This window comes from Drosophila gunungcola (genome assembly GCF_025200985.1).
Source record: "Drosophila gunungcola strain Sukarami chromosome 3L unlocalized genomic scaffold, Dgunungcola_SK_2 000002F, whole genome shotgun sequence".
Classification (NCBI taxonomy): domain Eukaryota; kingdom Metazoa; phylum Arthropoda; class Insecta; order Diptera; family Drosophilidae; genus Drosophila; species Drosophila gunungcola.
Genome location: NW_026453178.1, coordinates 4,790,357 through 4,816,521, shown reverse-complemented (window position 1 = coordinate 4,816,521; position 26,165 = coordinate 4,790,357). Strand labels below are relative to the sequence as shown.

Here is a 26,165-nt window from a genome sequence, read left to right as displayed (position 1 = left end):
TCTTAAGTGATAGTCAATCTTTACAGATTTATGTTCCTCCAACAAGAGGGGTAAGGTTTTTAAAGTTCTGATTGATAATTTAACCTCTTTAAACATATATTTATTATAAAATACTTTAAGGAATCCCACTACCGTATCTAATTATCTTTAACTTAAATTTCCGACAAACCCCTTGGCATAGCGACTAAAGCCATTTTAGGCATTCAGGTGAGTGCAGTGTATAGTTACAATGGCTGACTAACAGAGGAAGGGAGACAGACACAGCGAAAGAGAAGGAGACATTGCCAAAGACAATGGACACAGGCAAGTACATAGAGTGCGAGAGGGAGAGGACTAGAACGAGAGGCAAGAACCAGGTCCAAATAAATGGAACAGTTGCAGGTCCATCCATTCAGCCATCCATCCATCCTTCTCCCCCTTCGTCACTCGCTCAGTTCGTCAAGTTGGGGCTGGAAAAATGAGCGCCATTGTTAGCAACTTGCAATTGTTAACTGACAATTGGCAAAAAGACAGCAAGTACCCCCGACTTTCCTCACTGTTTCTCAGACTTTTTCTCCATCTGTTCTCCCATGTAGGAAAAGCTTAGGTCATTAGAGTCAAATTAAATTAGAGTGTTAGAAGGTAGCTTTGTCATGTACTATGTACGCGTTACGTTTGCATTTGTCATTAGTTCGTTGTTAATTAAAATGAAGCCCAAGTGCCAGACGACTGAACTCGACTCGCGAGTCTGAATGGAAATCAAAATGCGCTAAAAACCGCCCTGAAACAATGCCAACACCTGCGTAATGCCTCTCGCCCACCCAAAACCCTTCATTCAAAAAGCCCTGAAACAAAGCCCGACCAAATGCGAGTGGGTATACGGCTACGGTGTTTGGAGTGCGGACTCCGGACTCCGGAGTTTCGAAACGTTGTCCTGGCAACACCACCAACACTAAAGCAAATTAACAAAACAATAATGTAGACATGAAAAATGCAATGGCAGGTACTTTGCAGGACTATATACTGCTAACAGTGACATAAGGCGGATGGAATCCTGAATAGATTTATTTGGCCAGTTAAGAAAAATAACACTTATGGGAACGCGTATTCAATGGGGTCATAAAATATACCAATTCCTCTTTTGTTACCATCGATTGCAATTCCTAATTGGAATTATGGATGTGCGCTAACTAAAAAAGTTCAGTCTATAAAAACCAATTGTTTACATATTCATGATTAATTAAGGAAAACATTTTCTAATTGACTTATTTACAATCAATTATTTGGAAGCTTCAGAAATTTTTACTTTACTTTACTTTACTTTTACGATAAAAATTGTTCATATCCTTTCATTTAGTTTTAAAATGTTTTCTGTAGCTTTTTAAGTAGTCATGATAGCAAAAGATCCATAAAGCCTACGACTTCTTTTTAAAACATCAGATCCGAAAATGGTTTTGGTTATTTTAGCTTAACTCTTTACGTAAGCTAATAATAATGTGGCCAAAGTTATATATGTTGGATCCCATTTTTTTTAATGCCAACCTTGGCCAACATATCCACCATTTTGAGCCTAGAAATTAGCCAAAGGCGAAAGGCAGTTGCGGGCAAGATGTCAGTCTCAGATCTCCACCGTTCAGATCGACTCAAAAATAAATGTCCATTAAGATTAGTTGATTTTGCTTTCGATATATTTTTTTTTACTCTTTTTTTGGTGCAATGCTCTCAGCTGGTCTCTAAGCAAATACGGTAAATAAACGACAAACACCCGAAAAGCTCACTCCCAATGGTGGGATCTCCTCCCAATAAACTCCCCCTCTGGTGCCCCCCATGTTCCACTTGGCATTTCATGTAACATGAAACCTTCCCCAACCAGAAGCATTCCAATTGGAAACGCCCATCATGGGACTCGTTGTTTAGAGCGAAATGGCAATAGTGGCCAGAAGCTATTCGGGTTGTCTCGCTTGCACGCCCACGCATAACCTGCTCGTGTTTACTGCCCTCCCTCTGGACTGTCCATCTCTTTCTGACTGACATTCTTTGTCTCTGTTGCTCATAGTGGCTCGGTTTTTTGCCTTTTTTACCATTTCCCTAACGAAATGTCACCTGGCTGTTATGCCTCTCTCTCACTAATACTAAGCCCTTTTGGCTCTCACTTTTGGACTTGTTATGGATGTAGTTTCTTTATAAACATGCTTTATAAAAAACATTTAACAAACCAATAAGAAAGAAAGCTCCCGGAAAAAAAAGTTTCAGGCAGAGCAAGCGAGAGAACACAAGCTTTTGCAGAGAGGATTTGGTGTGTTTGTGTGTGGAGCGAAATTGTTACATAGCAGCTGTCTCACCGCCCCACCTGCCACGCCCCCCGCCTTCTTTCGGTATGGTGGAAGAAAGGGGTGGGGGGATAAGACTCGTTTTTTGGCTCGTGTATGTTTTTGAAGAGAGCGCGCGCCAAGTTTTTAGTTACGCGTCGGAACGGATCCGTTGAATAGCCGCCAAAGCGCGCTTAGATGCAGCAACAGCCAACTTGGCCAAGAAGAGCCGATCAGCCAACAGCTAGCGACGGTTTTATCCCCCTCACAAGAAACGGCAAAAATAACAGATAACCGCAAAAATTACAACAACAAAAAACTCAAAAAGGTATTGCACAAAAAACGTAAACAAACTTTTCTCGGGCAATACTGATACAGAGTAAAAGTGAAACAAATAAAAACTTTTTGCAAAATAAAAATAAAAAGCTAACCCAAAAACAGTGCTCATTTGTTATCAAATTTGATCGCCCTTCAAGTGCTCACCCAAAACAAACATAAATACAAATCAAAACAAAGCGTAAGCGTTTAAAAAACAAACAAATATAGCCAACATTCCCCCATAAAGTTGTGAAATCCTAAGCTACTTATTTCTATCGTTAAACTTCAAATCAAACAAGGTTCATTCTTTGTTGAATCGAAGAATCGAAAGGTAGTATAAGTATCTTATCAATGAATGGAAACCAAACAGTGATATCCCATATGTAAAGTGTTCGTCAAACAGATTCGGTTACGAAAATCAGCTCAAGATCATAAAAGTCAACAAATTCAACATTTTATGGCATTTCGAAAAGTGGAATTCATAAGCGACAGCAACAAACTATAAACATATATTATCCCAATGATTTGGTAGTATATTCCGCATATATGCTGCCGTCAAATATTTGATTCCAATCGCCGGGAAACGGAAAATTCAAAGGAAATGCAGAACTCTTCGAGGTATGTTTTAAATAATTCGGGACGAATCACATAACTTTACTTAGATAAATAGCTTACAATTAAATAATCGTATCAACGCCACATGAATATTAAAGTAAATTAAATAGAATCAAATTTATTTCAAAGTCTTTAGGATTGAAATAAGCATATTAGTTTCAACCAAAGAAAAGTGTATTTTACTTTAAGATATTTTTTGTTTCGGATTCAAAATTAATTTGTGTCTTAAAACTTAAATTTATTGGAGTGTAAATAGTATTTTAAAATAATGTAGAAAATCAATTTAAAACCTTCAAGCTTTGAATCCAATTTATTGCCGCTCAGAACGCATTTTAAAACAACTTTTCTTGACCATCAATTAGGTAAACATGGAGAGAGCTCCACAAAATGAGTCTGAGTGCCCAAAATACAAGAAGAATCAACAGATTTTATTGTTTGGATAATTTCAGGATTTTCCTCTTTTCAATTTCTGCCAAATCATTGTCGGAATCTTTATGCCCCCACTCGAGGTGTGTTTACTTTTGCTTTCGATCTTCCACTTGAATTAAAGCGAGCTCTTTTTCTTTCTCCGTGAGGCATTCAAAGTTGTTTGGTTAACTTAATTTCGAACTATAAATGAAAACCAAACCAAAGAACGTGAAAAGCTGCTATAAGAAAAAAGAAGTCAGAAACCCCAGAGAATTGCAAATGACGCAATTAGAGTAAATAAAAGTAGCAGAAATAGATGAAAACAAAGTATGTTTATAAATATTTGCACAAAATTTGTGACAACAATTGGAATTGAATGCGACGTGCCCCCTTCACATAGAAATCGACATTAGAACAGCACACACATAAACACAATTGTGCAAATAGAGTTTTGTGAAATTATATTGCGAGCCAGATGTCAATCGAATATGTTTACTCCATTGTTTTTAATAAATTTACTAAAAAAAAAAAAAAAAAGCAAACAAGAATTTGGCAAGAATTCTAATTAATATTCGGTTGTGTCAGGCAGCATCGGTATCTGTGGCTAACTTTGTATCATTTCTTTTCCATTGCCCTTGGCACGAACTTGACACTAAACCTTGGTGTGGGGATTCGGGGGAAATCGAGATACTCTCGTACGTTTACGAGGCGATTGTTGCGAGTGTGAAAGTTCTTAATTACAAACATTAGGGGGCCCAGCGGCTTAGGGCCCTGAGAAGATCCGAGCCCAGCGGGCGGCCAATACGACACTTTTGAATGGAGGCTATGGAGGCTCTGGAGGCTCTCCTCTGAGTACCCTGTGCTGTGTATCTGCGATACATTTCAACACAAAGTGGAGACACTTAAAGCTCTACCTGTATTGAGACCCCGGCAGGAATACTGTGGACTGTGGACTGAAGACTGTAGACTGTAGACTGCAGACCGCCAGACCGTCAGACTCCTCTCCACTGCGAGAAGAATCTGACTGGGGGGAGATATCGAGCTCAGCATGTGGCTAAGCCGATCATAATTCTTGTTTGACACACCAACAAACGGATGAACAAATGAACGAGAAGCAGCAACAACAAGACCAAAGCCTTAACAGGGGGTTAAGAGAGTGGGGGTCCGGTTGGCCCCCGAAACTCAAGTGGCCAGCGGGTTAATTTTACTCCTACTGAGATACGAAACAGAAGAAGAGCTCAGCAGCCGATTTGCATGAGAAAGATGCGGACATAAAGTATCTGGTGGGTTATCTATTAGGGCTACTAGATTAACACCCTGAGAATACCCACGCTTTCTGGCTTAACGGTTACATTTCCGTTACAAATAAATATCGGGGGAAACATTTAATCGGTATGTATATGGAGGAGCAAATCAAAAGGAGGAGCTGCCATATTCACAGCAAATAAAAATATCTGGAGTGCAATTTGTGCACAGCTGGTGGTGCAACCGTCGAATCGGAAGGTGGCCCTGCGGTGCAACAGAAACTGCAACTGCCACACTGCACCGCATTGAGAAAAAATGCCAGCTTTACATTGTCATTTGCGTTTTTATTGAAATTTTTACTACTTCAATGGTCTCGATGTTGTCAAGTAAGCACAAAACAATAAATAATCAAAAATAACAATGTCGTGTAATTAACCATTAACTTCTTCAAAACACAACAGAATTTTAGCTAACCATATTATTAGTTGGCTTTCGGCAGTAAACACTGGTGCCCCATTAATGTCTTTTATTTGCTAAAAGGCAATAAAACCATCTAATACCAACTTAAAAATAAGATTTTAAAACCACTCGAAGACTTTGAAAACTCTGGAAAAGTATTTAATGCCAAGCCTTTAGGGCTAAATTATAATTTTGTATAATATTGAACCAATAATTTTTCCCTGTGCACCAACTGCAAACTCAAAGTGAAAAAGAGGAGCAAAAATAAGTAAGGCAACTTGACAACACAGAAATTTGTTTGCACTCCATAAGGATTACAAATATGCGTGTCCCTGGACTCCCCGCACTCGACTCCTCTTTTTCTTTTAAAATAAATTTCATGCTTAATACGCATGCCTCGGCAATTTTTACTTTAACACCAAGTGGTAATGCCCGGAAGCAGTGCAGATGTCGCCTCGCATAGCCCAACGCCAACAAGTTATTGACCACGATGTGCTGCTTGGCCAGGAATGCCAGTGAACAGGGCCAAAAAATGGAGAAACGGCGGAGTATGGCAGCAGGGAAAAAACAGTCGAATGGGACAGATAAAGATGAATGGCTTAACTCAGGTTTGGTCAGTCAATAAAGATAGCGGTAGCCAGAAAATTTTTGGCTATAAAGGCAATGCACGAAAGCTTACTACAATATAATTTCTAAATTTACTTATAAATTATAATATGATAAATAATAGCTATGTACTAGTTTACTTATTTCATTTCAAATTAATTTATTTCTTATTGCAAAAGCCAAAACCTATTTTTGGTTACATCTGTGTTAAACAACACAATATATTAAGGTCAAAAACAGCCTTTTAAAAATATATATTTAACATAACCAAATTTTATTTGGCAAACATTATTTGGTGAATTTATTTTGCATCAATAAAAGGACAAAGCCATTTGTAAAACAGATGAATTTATTATAATCACAAGAAATATGTCAATGGTTTTATTTACATTGTTAAACGCAGCAATTAAGATCTTGCACAGCAACTAAATGCTACAAAATTGTTTATTTGAGTTTTTTATTTCCCTAAGCTTAAATTCGTCGTTTGTGTTAGTTAAATTTTTATAATAAATACAATAAATAAAATTTTTAATTTCCATTTGGAAATTCATTTAACTGATTAGCCATGAATATAAAAAGAACCAAAAGCAAAGGATTTACACCACACCCACTCGACTCTAATTAGCTGACTACCCACACAAAATAATTATAATATTAATTATTCTTGTTTTCGTTCGCCGACAACTCGCAGACGTTTCCCCTTCCCTTGCCTCCCCCCTGTGACCCCTTGCCCAATGGGGCATTGTTAATCAATTAACTAATTGATTCGAGCTCTTAAAAGTATGTCGTCTGAGGCCCATTCTTCGGGGACAAAAAAAAAAACAATGCCGAGTGGAGTCGTGGACTTCTGGTCCTGGCCCAAAAGCCACTTGCGGGCCGCGCTGGCGGTTGCCACCTCAACTCGACCGGAATTGGACTCGAATAACCTTCCCACTCCCCGCCTTCATTGGGCCCATTGTGTGGGCCAAATGTCAACCCTTAAAATGAGACGACTACGACGACGTCGTCCATCCTTTCCATTATGCGACGGAGCACTTGAAACCCATTTCTTTCCCATTTTACATTTTTGTGTACTTTATTTTGCACCCAAGCCGCTTGTTTTGGACACGACTGGGATGGGTTGGTCATGTGGCGGTTGATAGGCTTCAGTTCTGGGTCTTTCAATACCACATGTGCGTGCATTATAAGCGGGATTTACGTGGTCCACTTGATGCCCCAGCACCGGATCCTTTCGCAACGTGTTAAATACGGCGAGGCAGGCAGGGGCAGGGAAAAGGGTCAAGAAGCCACCGTCCGGCTAAACGCTTTCAATTTGTTTAATGGTCCCTTTCGGATTGGGATTGGGATTGCGATTTTTCCTCGCCCTTCTGACCAGAATCTCGAGGACAATCGAGTGCGGGCGTGCCGGGGACATATGCCCGAAATGAGTGCGATTCCTCGCCCTACATGCACATATATGTATGGCATTATCCTCCACAAATGTGTCATCTGCAGTGGATATTTGCATGGATTGGACTGCGGTCTGAACTAGAGGAGCTTAGCTGCCCATTTTTGGCCAGCTTAGCTTCCAAGCCATTAGGTTAGTCACATGCTCAGAAAAATTTTTAAAAATGTCGCGGAAGGTGTGAGACATGTCAATTTAAATGGTAAAAGACTTAGCACAAGTTTGTATGTTATTGATAGTTATATTTGATTATCATTTTTTACTTTACTTTATTTTCCAAAACTACAGTCGAACTATTATTACTCATCTGTTACTTCATCTCCTTGTAAAAAAGTGTAGTTAGGTCAGTCTTTAAAAGACTGTTATGGCAGTATGATTATACACAAATATCTTAAAGAGACTTAGATTTATAAAAATGTAATAAAACATATCTTTTTATTTAGAAAAAAAGTCAAAGTTAACAAAAGTATTTTTAAGAGGTGTTTTTAACAGCCGAAAAGCGCGCTTTCTTTAGGAATTTTGTTAAAAGACATGCATCTTTGTTCTGTGGTACTTTATTTGATTATTTTTCGCTTGCGGCAGTCCGGCTGTCGATTTAAATGCTCTGAAGGAAAAAATGCTCACAGAACCTTGTTTTACATACTTCTGTCTATGGTCCCTCCCATGTCCCATTTTTTTGGTACAAATTGTTATGTAAATTGAAAAATGTTAAATATTTTTTAGTATTTTTGGTCCGTCCTCAAGCAATATTATATAAATATAAATATTTATTTAATTCGTTCGGCCTTTAACTCAAGCTATATAATTAATATCATTAACTAAATATCTCAATAATGTGAAATTTCTCCCATAGCTCGACGCATCTTAAACATCTCACCACCACCAGTTCCAGCACCACTACTTCCAGCACCACACAGTCCGCCCGCCGGCTCGAGGGCCACAGATTGAGGCACCGAGGAAGCCCGGCTCCGTCTGCGATATGATGGAACGTCTGTCCACGCACCTGTCGCTCACCGGCCTCTCGCTCGCTCATCCCCTGCAGACTCACCTGGGCACCGGCGGCGGATCGCACCACCTGGGCCAATTGGCGGCGGCAGTGCACCATCAGCAGCAACAGCAGCAGCAGCAGCAGCAGTCCGACCAGGGTCTGGGCCACTCGCACCACCTGCACGGCCAGCAGTTGTCGCTGAGCCACCAGCACCACCACCCCCACCAGTCGCCGCAGCATCAGCAGCAGCATCAGCACCACCCGTGCAGCAGCAATAGCAGCAACGGATCCCCGAACGGCTCCTCGGGACTGGGCCTGCATCCACACTCAGCGCTCCACCTGGCGCACCACCACTCGCAGCTTCACCAGCACCACTCGGCGGGTCAGCAGCAGCAGCAGAGCCAGCCGGCGGTGTCCTCGTCCTCGGGCTCCCATCACAGCCAGTCGCAGTCGCTGAGCCACCAGCCCCACAGCAACGGCAGTTCGCAACTGGGATCCGGGTCCGGTGGTGCTTCGGCCAGTGGGTCAGTGGCAGGCGGTGCGGCCAACAGCCACCACAGTGCTCCAGCCTCCAGCAGCGTGATGGCCGCCGCAGCAGCCGCCCACCTGCACCACAATTCGCAGGCGTCGCCCATCAGCAATCTGCACCAGAACATGGGCAGCCTCATGAACAGTGGCAGCAGCGCCAGGTAAACACATTCAAATATTTATATAATTGCCTTTGGTTTTGCCAGACTTTAAGTAAAAAATAAAAAAATTGAGTATTAAAATAGGTAAATCCTTTCTTAATATGAATTATCAAGTAAAACTATTCTTTTCTTGATCAAACTCGAAAATTGTAATTTTTATTGTTCTAGATTTTGAGGCAAAAAATAAGTCTTTTTGTTGTTGTTTAAAAACTGAAAACTTACAAAAAAAAAATACATTTATTTGGCTATTAATAATAGTAAAATAGTTATGTCAAAAAAAACTTTACTTTACTACAAGTAAACGTTCAAGATATTTGTACTAAATTAATGACAGCAATGAAATCATATGACCAAATAATAACTTGATGGATATCCAATAAACAACTTGTGATGTACGAAAAAATTGAGTACTAAAAACTTTAATTAATGAATTTAAAATTTGTTTGTAAATCATTACTTTAGCGAATCCTAATTATAGACAGTTAACCAAATTTAAGTTTAAACAAAACATTGCATTTTATATTAATTTTCCGCACTAAATAATAGAGTGTAACCGGAACTTTAAGTAAATTTTTGATACACAGTTTAACAGTTAACAGTTTGCTGTTCACTTTAAATCAGCTTAAATGAATTAAGTTTTTTACTATGTCCATTTTAATTCATTTAATTTTTGATAAATAACCAAACCGTTTTTATTTTTATGCTGCAGCGATGTCTTCTTCAGTCTGATGATCCAGAACACAACGAAGCGCCAGAACGAAGAGCACATAAAACGTCCAATGAATGCGTTCATGGTCTGGTCGCGTCTGCAGCGACGAAAAATAGCTCAGGATAATCCGAAAATGCACAATTCGGAGATTTCTAAGAGGCTTGGTGAGTTTTTAAAGATTTAACAAAATTGTGGTAATTAAAGAAGCTCTGTCTAAAATCTCTATTAATTAAAATTAAATCCGTCACTCAAGTCGTTAATAAAAATATAAAGAAAATATTTTGTTTATTAGGGAACTTTTCAACGTAGTTTTACAAGCAATATCTTGGCTTTATAAATGGTTTTCTGAAAACAATAAAACTATTGTTACATATTGCATTGCCATATCTATTTAGTTTTGATTTCCCAGATTGCTGTCTGGAAGTAGAGTGCTACCAACATTGTTGAAGAGAACCCAGGCATCCATGAGTGACTCAATTGCCTCCTTCAAAGCTGTTATTTCCAGAACAAACAAACTATTTAAGTCCCCAGTTAAGCTCACTTCAGTTTCTCTTTTTGTGCGTTTTGTGTAACACAAGCCACGAAGTTTCGGTTATCTGGTGGCAACGTTTCTTTCAAAATGTGTATAATCTGCGCACAAAGGATGGGGCACATACAAAACGAAATTAAAATGCGGCACACGACCTGCCAATCTCTCGCACCCACTCACTCCTCCTCTATCTCTATCTCCATCTCTATCTCTATCTCTATCGCTGTCTCTATCCATCGCTCGCTTATGCAAGTTAAACTAATCAACGTAATACCCTACTGTACAATGGCAATGACAAACCAAAAACACCCGCCACTCAACGCGACTGTCAAAAGTGACAAGCGGCTGTCAAACAATGAGCGGAAGAGCAGGAAAAGCGGTGCAGGAAGCTGTTGATTACGCCCGAAGAAGAAGAAGAAGAAGGGGTTCGGTCTTGGGATCGACCTTGCACCCCCCTACCAGACCACCCACCCGATTAAGTTTGATTCGCCAAATCACGACCGGCAGTTGGCCGGCTTTGTCTCTCACCCGCTTAACTAGTTGCAAAGTTAAGTAGTTTATTTTTCGGAGGGCTCAGAGCGTCGTCGGATAATCCCACGCAAGTCTTATCGAGTCTTTATGTCTCGGATCTTTTGGGCTTGCTGTATTCGAGCCAGCACACTGAAAGAAAAGCTATATAAGCTTATAAGAAAAAACCAAAAAAAAAATCCAATATAGTTTACAAGCAACTTCCCAATAACTTTTCGTAAGGCCAATACAATACACTAAATGGGACAAATAAAATGATCCACATATATCATAAGAACTATTAAAAATATTTGTAATAATGATTAATTACAAACAAATTTGTAAAAGTGCTATTATCCGCAGTACATTGAAAAGGGAATGTTTAGGAATTATTAAATTCTTGAAAAACTTAATCAATATATAAAGAACTATTAAAATTTTTTATAACTTTTTAATTAAAATGACTCAAAATTACTTAAATTTACCAAAGCAAGTGTATTGTTGTTTTCTGAGTGCGCAAAATATATTTATTAAAGCTTATTCATACTCATAAATTGTTAAAATAATTAAATTTGTTATTTCAAATTAAAAGCTTACCAAATGAAGAATATTATTACTGAGCTCCAATATTTTTATTGATCAAGTTACTCCTTAACATAAAATATTTTCTCTCACTGCATTCGGCGCGATAAATTCAATTTCCATCCAACTTGCAGACACTCGACACGTGTCAGCTGACAGGCAAGTTCTTTAGCATAACAATGCCAGTTCTTAGGACTACCTTTTTTCGATCAGCTCATGCATATTGGATGAGAGTCCTATATAGATTGGGGAGGACTAATCAGTGGCTGCTGTCATAACAGTGATAACAAAAAATCTAAATCAAAACCAAAAGACAGACTCATCTTGGCCATTATCGATCTAAACTTTTTAAGAATTTTGCAAGCATTTTGTGCAATTTTTAATAAAACTCTACGGGGTTTCCCCAGGGTGAGCAGCATTCCACATTCCACACACAGAACTCCCCCAGTCAAGCACTCGTTAAATGACTTTTTCTTGCATTTTTATTTAGCCATTGTTTGGGCCGAAACAAAGGCAAATTAAATGCGACTCACTTGCCATCCAGTTGAGCGAACCAAAGAGCAACAACAGGGAAACTCGCTGCATCTGAAGGATGCGAACAAAAAGGGGTTTGCTTTTGGGGGGAGTTTTTCCCCCATCCACCTTGAGAACCCCTTTCTCCTTAAAAAGCCGTCCCGTATTGTACTTCCATTTGGCGTTTTTTTTTTCCAATGCCAAGAGTTCAAGTAAACATATCGATGGGAGCCAGCAAACTTAAATACAATTTAGAAGCAAACTTGAATTTCGAATTATTTTCTTTCGATTTTTTTCTCGTCCGTTCTTGTTGTTGTTGTTGTTGTTGTTGCTGATATTGTTGAGCTGAAAGCTTTTGTTCGCCTTTCACATTTTCCTTTTTAGTCCGCTTTTTGGCAAATCCATTATGCGAATTGACAGCTCCGCTCGCTCGTCTTCTCTCATTCAGTAATATTTGCTGTCAGTTGCAGTCATTGTTAAGTTTGTTTAGAGCGGGTGGAAAACCGTGGGGAGGTGGAGCTCGGAAAATTCTTTTGTGCAAAGGTGGAACTAGGACAGAGTGGGAAAAGACTGAATTGGCAGCCACCAGGTTGAAAAATGGTATGACCGGCAGTGCAAAGATTGTCCTTTACAAGCAATGTATTTAACTTTTTTGGTTTTCGCTTTCAAGAATTAAGAAAAGTTATTTATTATTTAAAAGGCTTAATGGCACTTACCACAAAATGTGTGTGCATTTATCAAAGCATAAGTAAATACATATCTTTAAGTGCATTATTTTTTATCATTCCTTTAATAAGTATTATACATACAGCTTTTAAAATTACAATTATTTTCTGAGGTCCCCTTTGAAAAGACATATAAAATCACAGATCAAAATCTCCTTAAGGCTTATTTTTTTCTTACTTAAATCCGCAATAGCTTTCACTTTACTTATCACTTCCTCTATGCCATTAATAATCTTGAGGACAATTTTCAAAACTTTCATTACACCACAATAGCAAACAAAACCAATTTATTTAAATAAACAATGCAAACAAAGTGGAAATGAAAAAAAAAAAGAACAGGGTGCATAAAATAGGAAAGGCAAACATTTGCCACATTTACACAAAATGTCAAAGTTTTTTGCACTTGAAAAAGTTAGGCCAACATTCAATTAAATGAATAATTCAACAACGACAAAGGCCACGCTCATTATGAGGAATTGCCAAACAGAAAAAGCACAAAAAGCCACAAGATGATGGCTGTGCTGTGCTGTGGAAGAGGAAGTGGAGGAAAAATAACTGTGGCATAAACAAAGGCGCCACAAAAAATGGCGGCGCGAAAGCTACTTTTTCACCACAGTGCGATAGAGATGGCCTGAGTGCGGCAGAGACAGAGAGAGAGAGAGAAGGGGGCACGGGTGCGAGCGAGAGGGCCGCATAGACTGGCTACAGTGGAGAGGCTCTTCAGCTTCAGACGCCGTCGCCAGTGGCGTTGCCATTTATTTTATTTTATTCGCCAAACAAAAAACAAAGGCCCACAAAGGCTGCATAAAAATTGTTGTATATATGAGTGGGTAAAATAAAATAAAATAAAAGTGAATGTTATAGAAAACAATTCAGTGCTGGGCGCGGGCTTAATTGAAATTGTAACTGTCATTAATTACTGTCTGGAAATTTGAATTACCAACAGCAGCAGCAGCGGCTGTGGAAGCGGCAGCAACAAACAAAAGGCGACAACAACAATAATGCTCATGCTTTTCGAAAAGTCTTTTCTGCCGTGTTTTGTATTTTGCAAATAATTGAAAAACCTGTCGAATCGGCAATGTTCTTTATTTTTAATCAAAGCTGCTGCTGCTGCTGCTCCTGCGGGAATATTTAATAATGCCAGACAAAGCTGGAGAGAGCAGGCTGAATGGGCCGGTAGACCCGGCGGAACAATAGGCCCAAGGAGCAGAATCAGGATAAAAAAAAAGCAAAACAATCACAAAAGGTCGAACTCAAGCCTTTTTCCACCCCCTCGATCACCTTTTGTTGCTCAATAAAATGCAAACAATTGATTAGTTTGCAATTGGAAAAAGCTTTCGAAAGGAGTTTACTCGGCTGGGAGGTGGTATGTTATGAGTTGGGAGTGGGTGGTGAGTGGTGAGTGGGCGTGAAGGTTACGGGGCAACTTGGATTTGCAAGTGACAGGTGGGCGATGGTGTATGTATGAGGCTTTCAGGGGCGGAACCCAAAAATTCTGGGGAAATTTTAAATAAAAAACATTTTAATACCCGACACTCGAAAGTGAAAGGGTACCCTGAATCAGTGAAAATGTGATCATGATGTTAAAGAAGAGTATCCTAAATTGTCCTAAGCAAAAATTTGTAAGCCAAACAAAACTCCTTTAAAGTATGCTACATATTTTAAGTAACTCATAATTGGGGCAAAACTAAAGGTGCGTTTATTAATATTTACTCTTTACATTAAACTCTATATCATTAAATTCTATTGTCTTTAAAATTTGAAGATTTATTTTCATACAAAATATATTTTAAGCACATTTAAGAGTCACCCTAAAACATGTTACAAGTGTTCTTGCCTTTAAACGGCCAGCCCGTTAAACTTTTTAAATGGTTAAGTATCTATCAGTCCGAAAATCCAACAAACCGTTGTCTGAAAAAAGTATTAAATTACTTTAATCTTTATTTTTGATAATGTTCCATAACTAAATTTATGGCTCGACCTTACTCTTAAATCAGTAGTTAATACGTATTGAACGTTAAGAAACCAGTTCTTAAGCAAAAAAACAGCTACTTCATATCCTATGATCCTGTGTGTGATTGTGTTTTCATAAAGCTTAACTTAAGACTTCTTCTCACGATTCCACCTAACAAAGGCAGAGCAAATAAGCCAGATTTCGACTGGTCAAGGAGAGGTTGAAGAAAACTCCCAGCGCTCCACATAAAGCCATTAAATTGCTGGGCAAACAAGCTAATCGCTGGCCGCGTTATGAGTGGGCCCCAAAATGAGTGCCCACCAGAACAGAACAGAACAGAACAGAAGCGAAGTAATCCCACAAGTAGCCCGATTGTCCGAATGAGTGGAAAGTGTAACTGCAGACTCCTAAAAAAAAAAAAACAACCAAAAAAACGAGTTCCAACAAAAACTGTTAGCAGCAACTGGTGCTGCTCCTGGTGCTGGCCAAATATTTGATCTGTGGGTTAGCCGAACGTGCAACGTTTTCAGGCCGGAAAAACTTGTTAATTGTACCAGAAAGAGTCTCGGAAATATCTCGCAACTGCCAAGTGCCTGACTTGTTTTTCGTATCAATTATTAAGCCGGTCAACCAGCCGGAGAGAAGAGGAGAAAATTCTCGGAGTGCCTGCTGTTTGGCCAAGGGGCGCCAACGACATAGACATGGGGCAAACATAGACATTGTCATTGTCATCCTATTGTGCGTCTAGTTTATTCAACTGCTCAACTTGTAACTGCAAGTTTGCCCCCTTTCCTTTCCCAGCCGATGGGCTGCTGTCTTGTTTATTATTATGTCCAGGGCGCCTTTCCCCACCACCTCCACCTTTCTTGCCACATCCCCATGCCAGCCATTCTCTCGAAGGTGTCGTCCCCAGAAGGAGAGTTGCTCATTTGATGGCCAGTTGGGCCTGGACCTGGGCCCTCCGCCCTTGGCTCTGTCAATGTATCTATAAATTAGTATTTTACCATTATGAGTGGGTGCAAGTGGGAGTGGAAATGGAAATGGGAGGAGGAGGAGGAGGAGGAGGCTTTTGAGCTTTTGTATTGGCCTTATTGTTATAGTTTTGCCTGTGTGCCTGTGTGGCCCTCAGTGCGAGTCTGGCTCTGACACTCGATTCGTTTCCTCCTCGGCCAAGAAGAGACTTTCAGTTGGCCCTGTCATCGTTGTCTGTCACAACAATGGCGCCGGTGTGTGGAGCTGCCTTTGTGGACCAGTGTGTATGTGACATTATTCTGGCTTTGTGTCCGCATGACAAGCCACTAAAATTACACGTTATAACTAATTAGCGACTTGCCCCCCACACACACACACACAAACTACAAGCAATTCATCAACTAATTCACTTACAATATGTCAACATTTTCTTGGGCTTTCTTTGGTGATTGGGGAATTAGAATTGTTCGCTGTGAATATGGAAAAAAAATATTAGTATTTCATTTAACATATTTCTGTTTCCTTAATCTACATTTCAAGGATTTTTGATTAGAACAAATATCATAAAGTTAAGAATAAACCCAATTTTTCCTATCTCGAACCAGTTCAAAGTTTCTTTAAATGAAAACATTTTGGGAATTTCTTGCAAAACAACTCAGAAGATGGTTATAGTTATAACCCAAAGAACATTAGTTTATTCCCACAGAAAAATAATACAATAATAACTGGAAGTTCTTAATATAATCCATATATCTTTTATTATCAATGGTAACTGAGATCATAATTTTAACATTTTAACTAATTGGATTGTAATGAGTGAAAATGTAGTCAACAAAAATTAAATTTATTTCACCCAAGAAAAGTAATTTAAGGAACGTTATCAAACAAGATACTGAGCACAGCTCTTCAAAACCTTAAAGCTATTAAAGTTAAATGCTCATTAAAATCCAGAAAGTCAAACGGGTACAAAATGTTCTTTAATTAATGGCACCAAAGCTTTGTTAAGAAGTTGACATAATGCATTCTACCGAAACGGTTAAGCTGCGCAGCCAACCGAATTCGGTTTCACCTTTAAGCCAACTCCCCAACTGGATGAAAGGTCCTTGTTATTGTCACAACTCCACCACCGCATAGCCCATCGTCGAATTCTCTCCTTGACGCCACTTCCCCTCTGCAGACGTCATTTGACACATGTCATTATAACGTTTTACATTAACTTAAAAACATTTGCAATTTCCAAACACACAATGGACGAACCAGAGTCAGCATGGAAGTCCTTGCTCCCCGAAAGCAACCCCATGTGCCACTTATAGGATGTGTACCATTCGGTATCTGTGTGGCACGTGTATCTGTGTGGGAGTGCCTTGTACACAACACATCCTGGCCAACGCCCTCAAGAAGGATGTTCCTGGGACCCCTACCCGAATTGTAAGCCCAAAACCACCTGCTGGGGTTAGGGTTAGCACAGAAAAGGGGAACCCCAAACAATGTCGGGGCAGAAAGAGACGGATAGTGGGTGAAGAGAGTGAGACAAGAGACAGGAGACAACCACTGACAACGACATTGTTTGCTGTTATCCTTCTTGCACAGACAAGGCGACAAGTTTTTGGGGGATCGAATGAGGTGACCCCGACCCGGCTTTATGCTTATGTGCGACAGCTTTTCGTGAGTGCTCTCCAGTTGTTGTAGCCAGATTTTGACAAGAGCTCTGAGTGTTCAAATGTATCTAATGGATTAACGACAATTGCTCCGAATTCCAGGTGCCGAGTGGAAGTTGCTCACGGAGGAGGAGAAACGTCCGTTCATCGATGAGGCCAAACGTTTGAGGTGAGTTCAGACTTTGCTATCTTCCCGGATTACGAACTTACGGATTATATTTCCCTAGGGCCATGCACATGAAGGAGCATCCGGACTATAAATACCGACCGCGACGAAAGCCAAAGGCCCTGAGACGCGATGGCTATCCCTATCCAATGCCATATCCATCTGTGCCCGTCGAGGCGTTAAGAGCGGGTGAGTCTTTAATTCAATGCTATAGAGTTCTTCATGCAAAAATGTAAGATTAACTTAAAATTTGATCAATTACTTAAATTTATATTTTAAAAACTTTTACACTTTATAAGCTTTACGAATTTAAATTAATACTGCTTTTGTATTATGCTGTTGCTTTCATTCATATTTGATAATTATTTTAAGTTTTTTGTAGATCTAAGACAACATCAAAATAAATCTGTATTAATTGTGGTTTATAGAACCTGTTTAAAATAAATTTAACAACTTTAGATTAAAGACGTTAGAACTCTAAAATTAATCTTTTTTTTATATTTAAAAAGTATTTTAAGATTTTTTTGTACTTCTATGATAATTATAATTTTTCTGATTAGTTTGACATTAATAAAAAATATTTAAATTAAGCTAGTTAAACATTATTTGGTAAAAATATAACTATCTTACTAAGTCATATCCAAAAACTAAACACCGCTTTTACAAGCACACGAAAACCTTTAAAAAAAAACCCTATTTCATAGTTGAATAAATCCACGAAATTAAGCCAAAAGTAAAATTCCCCAGTGAAACCACTAAAGCAAAGCACTAGGAAAAATAGTAATTGAGTTTTATGGAAACTGGCGGCAGAAGCTCAAGACAAATGCAAATTTGACACGAATAACGAGGATTTGGGGGTATGAGGTTGACGGTTGACGGTTACCAACAGCCTATGCCAAAACTATCCCCCACTCGAGTCCTGCAATCTTTTATAGCCGCAATATGGCACCACCCATCTGGCTGACAAACTGTGAAGTCATCATCCTGGCTTAGCAACTCATTCGAGTGACAGGAGAGGATCGGGGGGACGAAAGCCAGCCAGACAGACAGACATACAGACGTGGAAGAGCCATCAGACATGAGCCACAGGCAGGAGCATAAGTTTCCATTCATGATTTTCTATGGTCATGAAACGGGGAGTGGAAGTGGGTGGTTGTATGTAGTTTTTGCCGCTGGTTGGAGGTTTTAAATTAGCATTTGTCACGTTTTTTGTCTTTCACCCCGAACGGTTGTTATCCCGGTCGTGAGCCTGGGCCCTCAATTTAACGCAAGTTTTCTCGGCTTAAGTTAGTCCCCATGTCCTTGTTCTTCATGTGGAATTCCCATTCCCTTCACGGACCTGCATGATTTATGCCCAGCGGAAATGATAATAAAAATGCTAGGAAATGCGTAATAAATAAACCGAATTAGTCTATTTAGTGGCTCGTGGCTTCCCCATCAGTGCACTCTGTGAAAAGAAAGGGATTTTGGATTTTGGCAGAAAGTGCAGCCAACTGTGGAATTACTTAAGCATGGGTACATGGCAAAGATTTAATAGAGAATTTCGCTAAAGGATTAATGAAAGCTGTTCTTTAAATATATTTAAATGGTTTTAAATTGTAAAATTTAAAATAAACATAAATATTCTCATAAAATGGGACTCACTCCACTTGAAGTATTGCTCAAAAATTTCCAAACTGGGCTTCCGTTTGTTTACTGCAACCGGTCATTACAAAAAGTTCCCCAACAATGGATCAACTACCTAATCCGCTATTATCATAATAACAATGATGATGGCATCCGAAACCGTCGCTACTTGAAATCGCCAAAGAGTTGAAGGGAAAGAAATCTTTCAGATAAATACATTGTATTTAGCTGGTTGATGGAAACTTTGTTGTCTAAGCGAATTTAATTGCTCGGTGGCAGATCCCAATTCGGTTGGACTCTCAATCAAATCCATAGCGCCATCAATGAAATAAATGCCGAAGTCTTTCAATAAGCGGCGCCTGTAATTATCAACGTGGCCATAAAAGGCCAGAAGAGCAGATGGACGACTACCGTTTAGGGCAATTGATAATGGCTTGCAGGCATCTACAAGATACATACGTCTGACGCACTCGTTTCCAAGTAAAATAGCTGATTCAGCGCCCAATTAAATGGCGATGGCGATGGCGACCCCGAAAGAAAAATTGTTATTTAAACGAAATGAAAGAGTTGGCCGAACAAAGAACGCAAATATTTCGAGTGGCAATTATTTTAAACACACACCAAGGCAACTTTAAAATGAGCCGAAACGAAGCTGCGTTTGGAGTCATAAGATGGATAGTGGTTGAAGATTGCTCTCGGAGCTGTAGTCAAATGTGATATATATATTTAGCAGTTGGGTAAACTTTTCACCACCTAGTAGAAGTAAGTTAATCTTATTTTTAAAAAATATTAAGGCAATTTAAAATACACAAAAAAATTTGAGCAAAAAATATTTCAACAAACGGCTACCAAAAACATGTTTCTTTTTATGGAAAGGATTTTTTTTTTGTGTATAGGAAACATAAGATTTTGTTAAATAAATTGAAAATGTTTTTTTTTTTATTTGAAACCAAGTTTAAACAGCAAAAATATAGAATTAGAGAACGATTGATATAAATCGATGAAAACTACAAGTTTAAACTTATATATATTTTAAATTACAAGACAAGTAAGTTTTATATGCTTAGTTTATTGAAAATTAAGGACTAAACTTAATAATAATGAATAAATTAAATTGTTTATGTATTCAAAAGCTGTCATTTAACAATGATTTTCTAAAATAAAATCTATTTTAAGTCGTTATATTAATTAAACTTTTTTATCATGTTTCATAAGTGAGTACACCACTGTACCTGCATCCCGGTGATAATTGTTGTAAACTCTTCTGCCTTAACCCCACTGAAAACGGAAAATTGAACTCATCTCCCGTTTTTTGTTCGCTTCACTTGCAGGCATTACGCCCGGTTACTTTGCGCCCGGTCCCACAGCGGCTGCCTATCACCTGGGCAGCCATCTCGGCCAGACATCGACGCCGACCACGACGCAGGTGAGTCTCGCTATCCAGTGCCCTTTACACCTTTACACCTTTCCACCATTCCACCATTCCACCTTGCCCTTACCATCTTGCACCTTCCACCATGCTCCCTGCCCCACGAGGCTCAAGTGCCACCATGTCCATCAAAAGGGCTGAACGGTAGCGGAGACCAATTACAGACATATATAGTATATATGGTGTGCACTTGGGCGGAGGTTTCTGCGGGGCAGCCTTAATAACATAATTACAAACTCCTACGGAAGACGCCCACTTTAAAAGGCGGAAAACATGCCGTCCACTGCACAGAGAAAAACTAAGATATTTTAGGATCCCGAATATGCTTAGGTCTATATGAAAACCGTATTAATTGTAAAAGATTTCCGTATATACCCAGGAAGTAAAAAATTTGAAGTTTCAGTTGTTTTTTTTTTTTAATTTGTTTTTTTAATTAGAGTGATTAATGTTTCAAAAATAAAAATATAAATCTTTTAACGGTGAAATCTACGAATAGCAGCTTTTTACTCTGATAAGAGATTAGATTTATTATTATATTAATTATATCGATTTCCACATTACGGTTTTTATTTGAACAAATTTAAGAGACGAACATATTTAAAATTTTCTAAAGGATTTTTTTCCGTGTCCCCGTGACTAAGCAGGCGATAAAGCGGCAGATCCTGGCCCAATTGAGTTTTCTGACATGTCATGCCAAAGGATTTGGCCGGCAAGTTGTCATTACATGTTTAGCGGTTCCCCTTTTTTTTCGGCCAGATCGAGTTGATAAACAAGGGCAGGCGGACACACAAAAACAAATAAACAAACCGGGACGGACAGGTGGGATGGCTGATCGGCAAACGAAATGTCCTCAAAGTGGAACAGCTGCCCCGGGGAAAGCTGCAAGGATTGCCGATAATGGCCAAGAAATAGCCAAAGTTCCGAGCCTTTGTGCCTCCATCAGGTGGTCAGCTACCCATGCCCAACTTCAATTGATTAACAAAGCCCATTAAAAGCCGTGACTCTCGTTTCCCGACCATTGTCCATTCTGTTCAGGGGCACGTAATTCTCTGGACGATGCCTAGTCCACTCCGTGATTGATGTGGCGTTGCAGATGCGATGCGGGTGTTGAAGGCCTGGCATTAACATTCGCCTGATAATAACACACCTCGCTCCTCGGCCGTAATAATAGACTAAGTTTAAGCCAAACAACATCTCGATTGAGTGATGGAATGATGGAATGAGGGAGTGTTGGGGCCTCCAAGAAAATTGCATAGTGGGCGGCATCCAAAATCTCTGACACGGCAAATTGCTGACAGCATTCCTGGGCATATTTGTTAGAGACTTTTTCCATGAGGTTTTGATGTTCTAGCTTTCACAACTGACTACTTAGATTGAACTCTGGTAATTCTCTATTATTATTTATACAAATTATAAATATACAAACGGAAGAGAAGGCTTTGTACTACAAAACAACTGAATAACTCTAGAAAAACCAAAATATTTTAGTTTGATTTCTTTGATTCCCACGGAACACGAGAATTGTTCATCAAAAGAATATTCTTATAATGAGGATTATTTGGACAATATTTAAACATTTTTCACATGAGGCTCTATGGGTTTTCCAATTAATTGAGCACTTCCACGACTCTTCTTAAAAACAATTTGTTGACACAGCTGCCGTAGAATCCTTGACTAAACACTGTACTGTCATCCTCCTCCACCTGCTCGTAAAAAAAAACCTGGTTGCATAACCCACTCAGCCAACAAGGGGTTTTGAATCAATTAACTGCCACACGGATAAGTAACCGGAACCGAATGTACGAAACCAAACCAGACCAAACCAAACGAAACAAGACAAACAAAATATCCACTCGCTAATGCGATGGATCAAAATATTTACGAATCCACACTAATTCCCAATTGGGTGCAAATCAAATCAAATTGTAATCCAAAACGCTCTCGGCACCAGAGACAAAAAAAAAAAACCCGAAGATGGGGAGGCCAGGATGACGAGGAGGATGGCGATGATGATGTGTTAACAACATAATTATAGCCCAGAGCCAAGTGTTTCGATCGGCAAAAGGGGAGCGCAGTGCACAGCACAGCTCAGCACAGCACAACCCCTCGGCCAAAAGCAACCACTCAAAACAAAACGGAAATGAAGCAAAACAACCCTCTGATGTGCTTAGTACCCGTTAGCACTCGCACTCACATTCACATTCACGTTTTCATTCATTTCCCCATTCCAAATCTCCCCATCAAGAAAACACGTACGAGCTGGCAACTGGTGTAGCAATGAAAAACGTATTGCAAATCAAATAAAATTAAATTGAGACCGTTTCGGTTTGCATTACGGGGGAGATGCAGCAGGGGGTGGTTTCCAACCTTAGCCACAATTAGTTGGTCAAATAAAGCCGCAAAAGTGTTAAGCAATTTGCACTAATCAGAAGGTTAAGCACTGTAGATCTGTGCGGTTGAGTTTGTTGAAATTAAGTGGGATTGTTTAAGGGGCTCAGGGGCCTTGGTTATCGTTCCTATGGAAGCTAGAACACTTTGTTCATAAATATCTGATGCGATACATCCCTCTTTTATCAGTAATCTTCGATTGATTTTTCAAATTGATAGGTCAAATTGAAAATTTAACAATGTGGTTTCGATTTGCCCTGGCAGAGATCATTAAATAGGGCTTAGTTGGTATCCCTAAAAGATTTCTATCTATTTAATGAAATGGAAATGAACCACTTGTAAGGTGTCCATTAAAAGTAACTTGTTAGGAATGGAATAGGAATTATTACTAATTGATTGATTTTATATGCACTTAATAAACAGTGTCAAATTGAACTGAATTCAATTAAACTAAGTCATATATGGCTTGAGTGTGTTAATATTTGGGGGAACGTAGCTATTGATCGATTAAACTATCAAAATAACATTGCCAATAAATTTACCATAAGTAAAATTTACTAGGGAGCAAAATGAAACTGATAATAATTGGCTCTCGGTTTATTTAGTTTCCAAAGACTATTTCTCAAATGATTTTAACATATCCCATCAATGTTGTTCAGCAATTGTGTTTATCTAGATTTTAATTAAAATTTAAATGTGGTTGAAAGAATTTCTCTAAAAACGAATACTCCAAATAAAAGGATTATTTAAAATTGTAATTTAATATACAACTAAAGTTGATTGAATTTCTCCCTTCTTGATAGGCCACCTTATCCGGTCAGATGGACAAGTTCGCCTTGGAGCGCAGCTCGTATTTGAGCAACTCGTCGCAGGCGAGTGCCTACAGCGCCTATCTGGACCCCAGTGTGCTGACCAAGGCCTATTTCGACTCCAAGATGTACCAGGATCGGGCGGCCAACTATGCCTTCGACATATCCAAGATCTATGGGGCCCAGCAGCATGCGGCGGCCCACCACCAGCAGCAACAGCAACAGCAGCAGCAGCAGCAACAGCAGCAGCAGCAACAGCAGCAACAGCAACAGCAGCAACAGTTGCTGCTCAGCGGTGGCGGCGGGGGCAGCGGTGGGGGCGGTAGTGCCAGTTCGCACAACAACAACAGCAGCAGCGGACTGGATGACCGCGATGCCACGCCCCAATTGGAGGCGGTGGAGGCTAAGCCGCATCTGCATTCACCCAGCGATGTGGGTCTGGATTATGCCCAATATGCCCAACAATATGGCGGTCAATTGGCCTCCGCAGCGGCAGCGGGTGGTGCAGTGGGTGGTGCCGCCGCTGGCGGTGGATCAGCGGGCGGTGGGGGAGGTGGTGCCACCGCAGCGGACTTCCGGCGACCGCTGACGGTGATCTTCTGACCACCATCTTCCAATGGCAGCGAGGAGTTGAACTTGTCTATGACCTAGGAGAAACAAAAGCAAGGCCCAAATCCTCAATTCGTTTGCAATTCTGATGGGCCACAGAAGCCAGTTCATTTTCCGGCAAGATTTCAATCTTATTCCTTTCCAAGCTAAGTAAAATATAATACAAATAAATTAGCCTAGAGTTTTTGGAAGATTCAAATTTAACCAAATTTAAGTGGAATTGCCGACAAGAAACGAGGTGAATTACCCCCGTAATGAATATAACGAAATGGGTATATCAAATACAACCGAAAATGCGAGATTAAAGTTGAACGTAGCCAACATTTACATGTAAGTCTCCAGTTGTAAACTAAACTTAAGCTTTGTTAAAATAGAGCGGACAAACAAATGGAGGGAAGACCGAGAGATAGAAAAGGACAGATGGATTCAGAGAGGCAAAATCACTTTAGCAAAAACAACAACAAAATTTCAACAAATTGAAACAACAACGAGCGGTGCAATTTTTTTATGTTTTAAACGCAGATCGAAGTGCATAGCATAAATTTAAAATTAAATTTAAATGTATTTAAATTCTACACTAAACACACACAAAACAAAACAAGCAAAATACACACAAAATATATACATCAGAAACCAGAAAAAAATAAAAACAACAAAAATAAAAGACGCATTGTCATAAGCAGCAAACTGTTTCGTTTTTTTAATTTTAAGGAGAGTGGAAATGCTAAGGAAAGACGTTTATATAAAGTGGCAAGCAAAGTCTTTGAAAAACCCCTTACATGAAAATAAAGTCTCACAGTCTAGCATTAAAAAAATAAAAAAAGTCAAATTATTATATTAAATAAAAGGCAAAATTAAAAAAAAAATAAGTCCGTCCAATTAATAAAAAAAGGGACAATGAAACGTTGTGCGCTCATTTCGAATTATTTTTGATTAATTAATTACAGACGGAGACTGAACACAGAAAGCTTAATTACAGCTTGATTGTTGTTGTTGGGGGTGTGTGGGTGGAAGTGGGCGGCTGGCAAAAGTCAAGAGTGCTAAACGCTTCCTAATGACGGCAACTTCCGGCCAATCAGGTTGACAAAATGCAGCAGAGCAAACTGAATTGCTCAAGGAGCCGCAGCAACTTAACGTTCAAGTTTGAACCTCGGGCGAAATTACCGTTGGCCACTAATTAATGGGCGCGCGCAAGTTGAGGTGCAAAAATCCAAGTAAATTTAATTAATTTTACGCTCTCTTAAGCGCCGGCAATTAGCGGTAATTGTGGGAGTCTCTGCTTTTGGGGGTATGCTTAGACCAAAGAGAGTTGTGGCTGAGGCTATTTCTAGTTAATTTAGGGAGATCCCTACCGATTTAATATAATTGTTTAGCTTCGTGGGCCACTTGCTGGTGTTCCTCGTCGCCCTAACCAGTTTTTTTTATTTGGAAAGTAAGCCGTCGTTTTGAAAATCTGGCATTCTGTAAATTTCCCGACTAAATCAGTAAAATTTCACACTTTCTGATTCTACTTCAGAATTTACATTTAAATTTTTAATAGCGCACCTAGCGGACTATTTTTGAGACTGCTGAATGTATTAACAGCGCCATCTACCAATACTCTGTTGCTGATTCTAGCACTAGATGTCGCCCCATGACCGCTGTAAGAATCGTTCGTAAGTTTCATGTCAAATTCGTAGGTCACAAATACCTCCGCAAGATGTCGCACTTTTTTGTTAAAAAAATCCAATACAGTGTTCATTCGTTACCGTATTCTATTGAGTTGGAGGGAGTTTATTTAAAAGATTATTTAAAAACAAGCTGGCCATTTTAATAACTAAATACAATAGATTATTTTTTTAATTTTTTAACACAAGAGAACACAAAAAACATAAAACAAGTAATAAAGCATTTTACGGTATCATAGATATATAATAGAAAACCTCGAAT

General features: G+C 39.3%; 1 protein-coding gene across 2 annotated transcripts; it reads left to right on the top strand.

The window, feature by feature from the left end:
* Positions 1-2,437: 2,437 nt before the first annotated feature.
* Positions 2,438-24,923, top strand: LOC128257426 (sex-determining region Y protein). Of its 2 annotated transcripts, XM_052988440.1 has the most exons (8): positions 2,438-2,805; positions 2,996-3,224; positions 8,237-9,060; positions 9,770-9,933; positions 17,312-17,378; positions 17,437-17,564; positions 20,333-20,427; positions 23,622-24,923. In XM_052988440.1, exons 3-8 carry the CDS (start codon positions 8,363-8,365, stop codon positions 24,228-24,230), a joined length of 1,761 nt encoding a protein of 586 aa, XP_052844400.1. In that variant the 5' UTR covers positions 2,438-2,805; positions 2,996-3,224; positions 8,237-8,362; the 3' UTR covers positions 24,231-24,923. The 2 variants fall into 2 exon arrangements, with proteins under 2 accessions (XP_052844400.1, XP_052844399.1); XM_052988439.1 differs by having other exon boundaries at positions 2,438-3,224.
* Positions 24,924-26,165: the final 1,242 nt, after the last annotated feature.

Excerpts from the sequence above, each read along its gene's own strand:
- LOC128257426 (XM_052988440.1), top strand. The coding sequence starts at position 8,363 with ATGATGGAACGTCTGTCCACGCACCTGTCGCTCACCGGCCTCTCGCTC. Across the intron at positions 17,379-17,436 it reads GATGAGGCCAAACGTTTGAG|GGCCATGCACATGAAGGAGC; the intron begins GTGAGTTCAGAC and ends ATATTTCCCTAG. Across the intron at positions 17,565-20,332 it reads CGTCGAGGCGTTAAGAGCGG|GCATTACGCCCGGTTACTTT; the intron begins GTGAGTCTTTAA and ends CTTCACTTGCAG.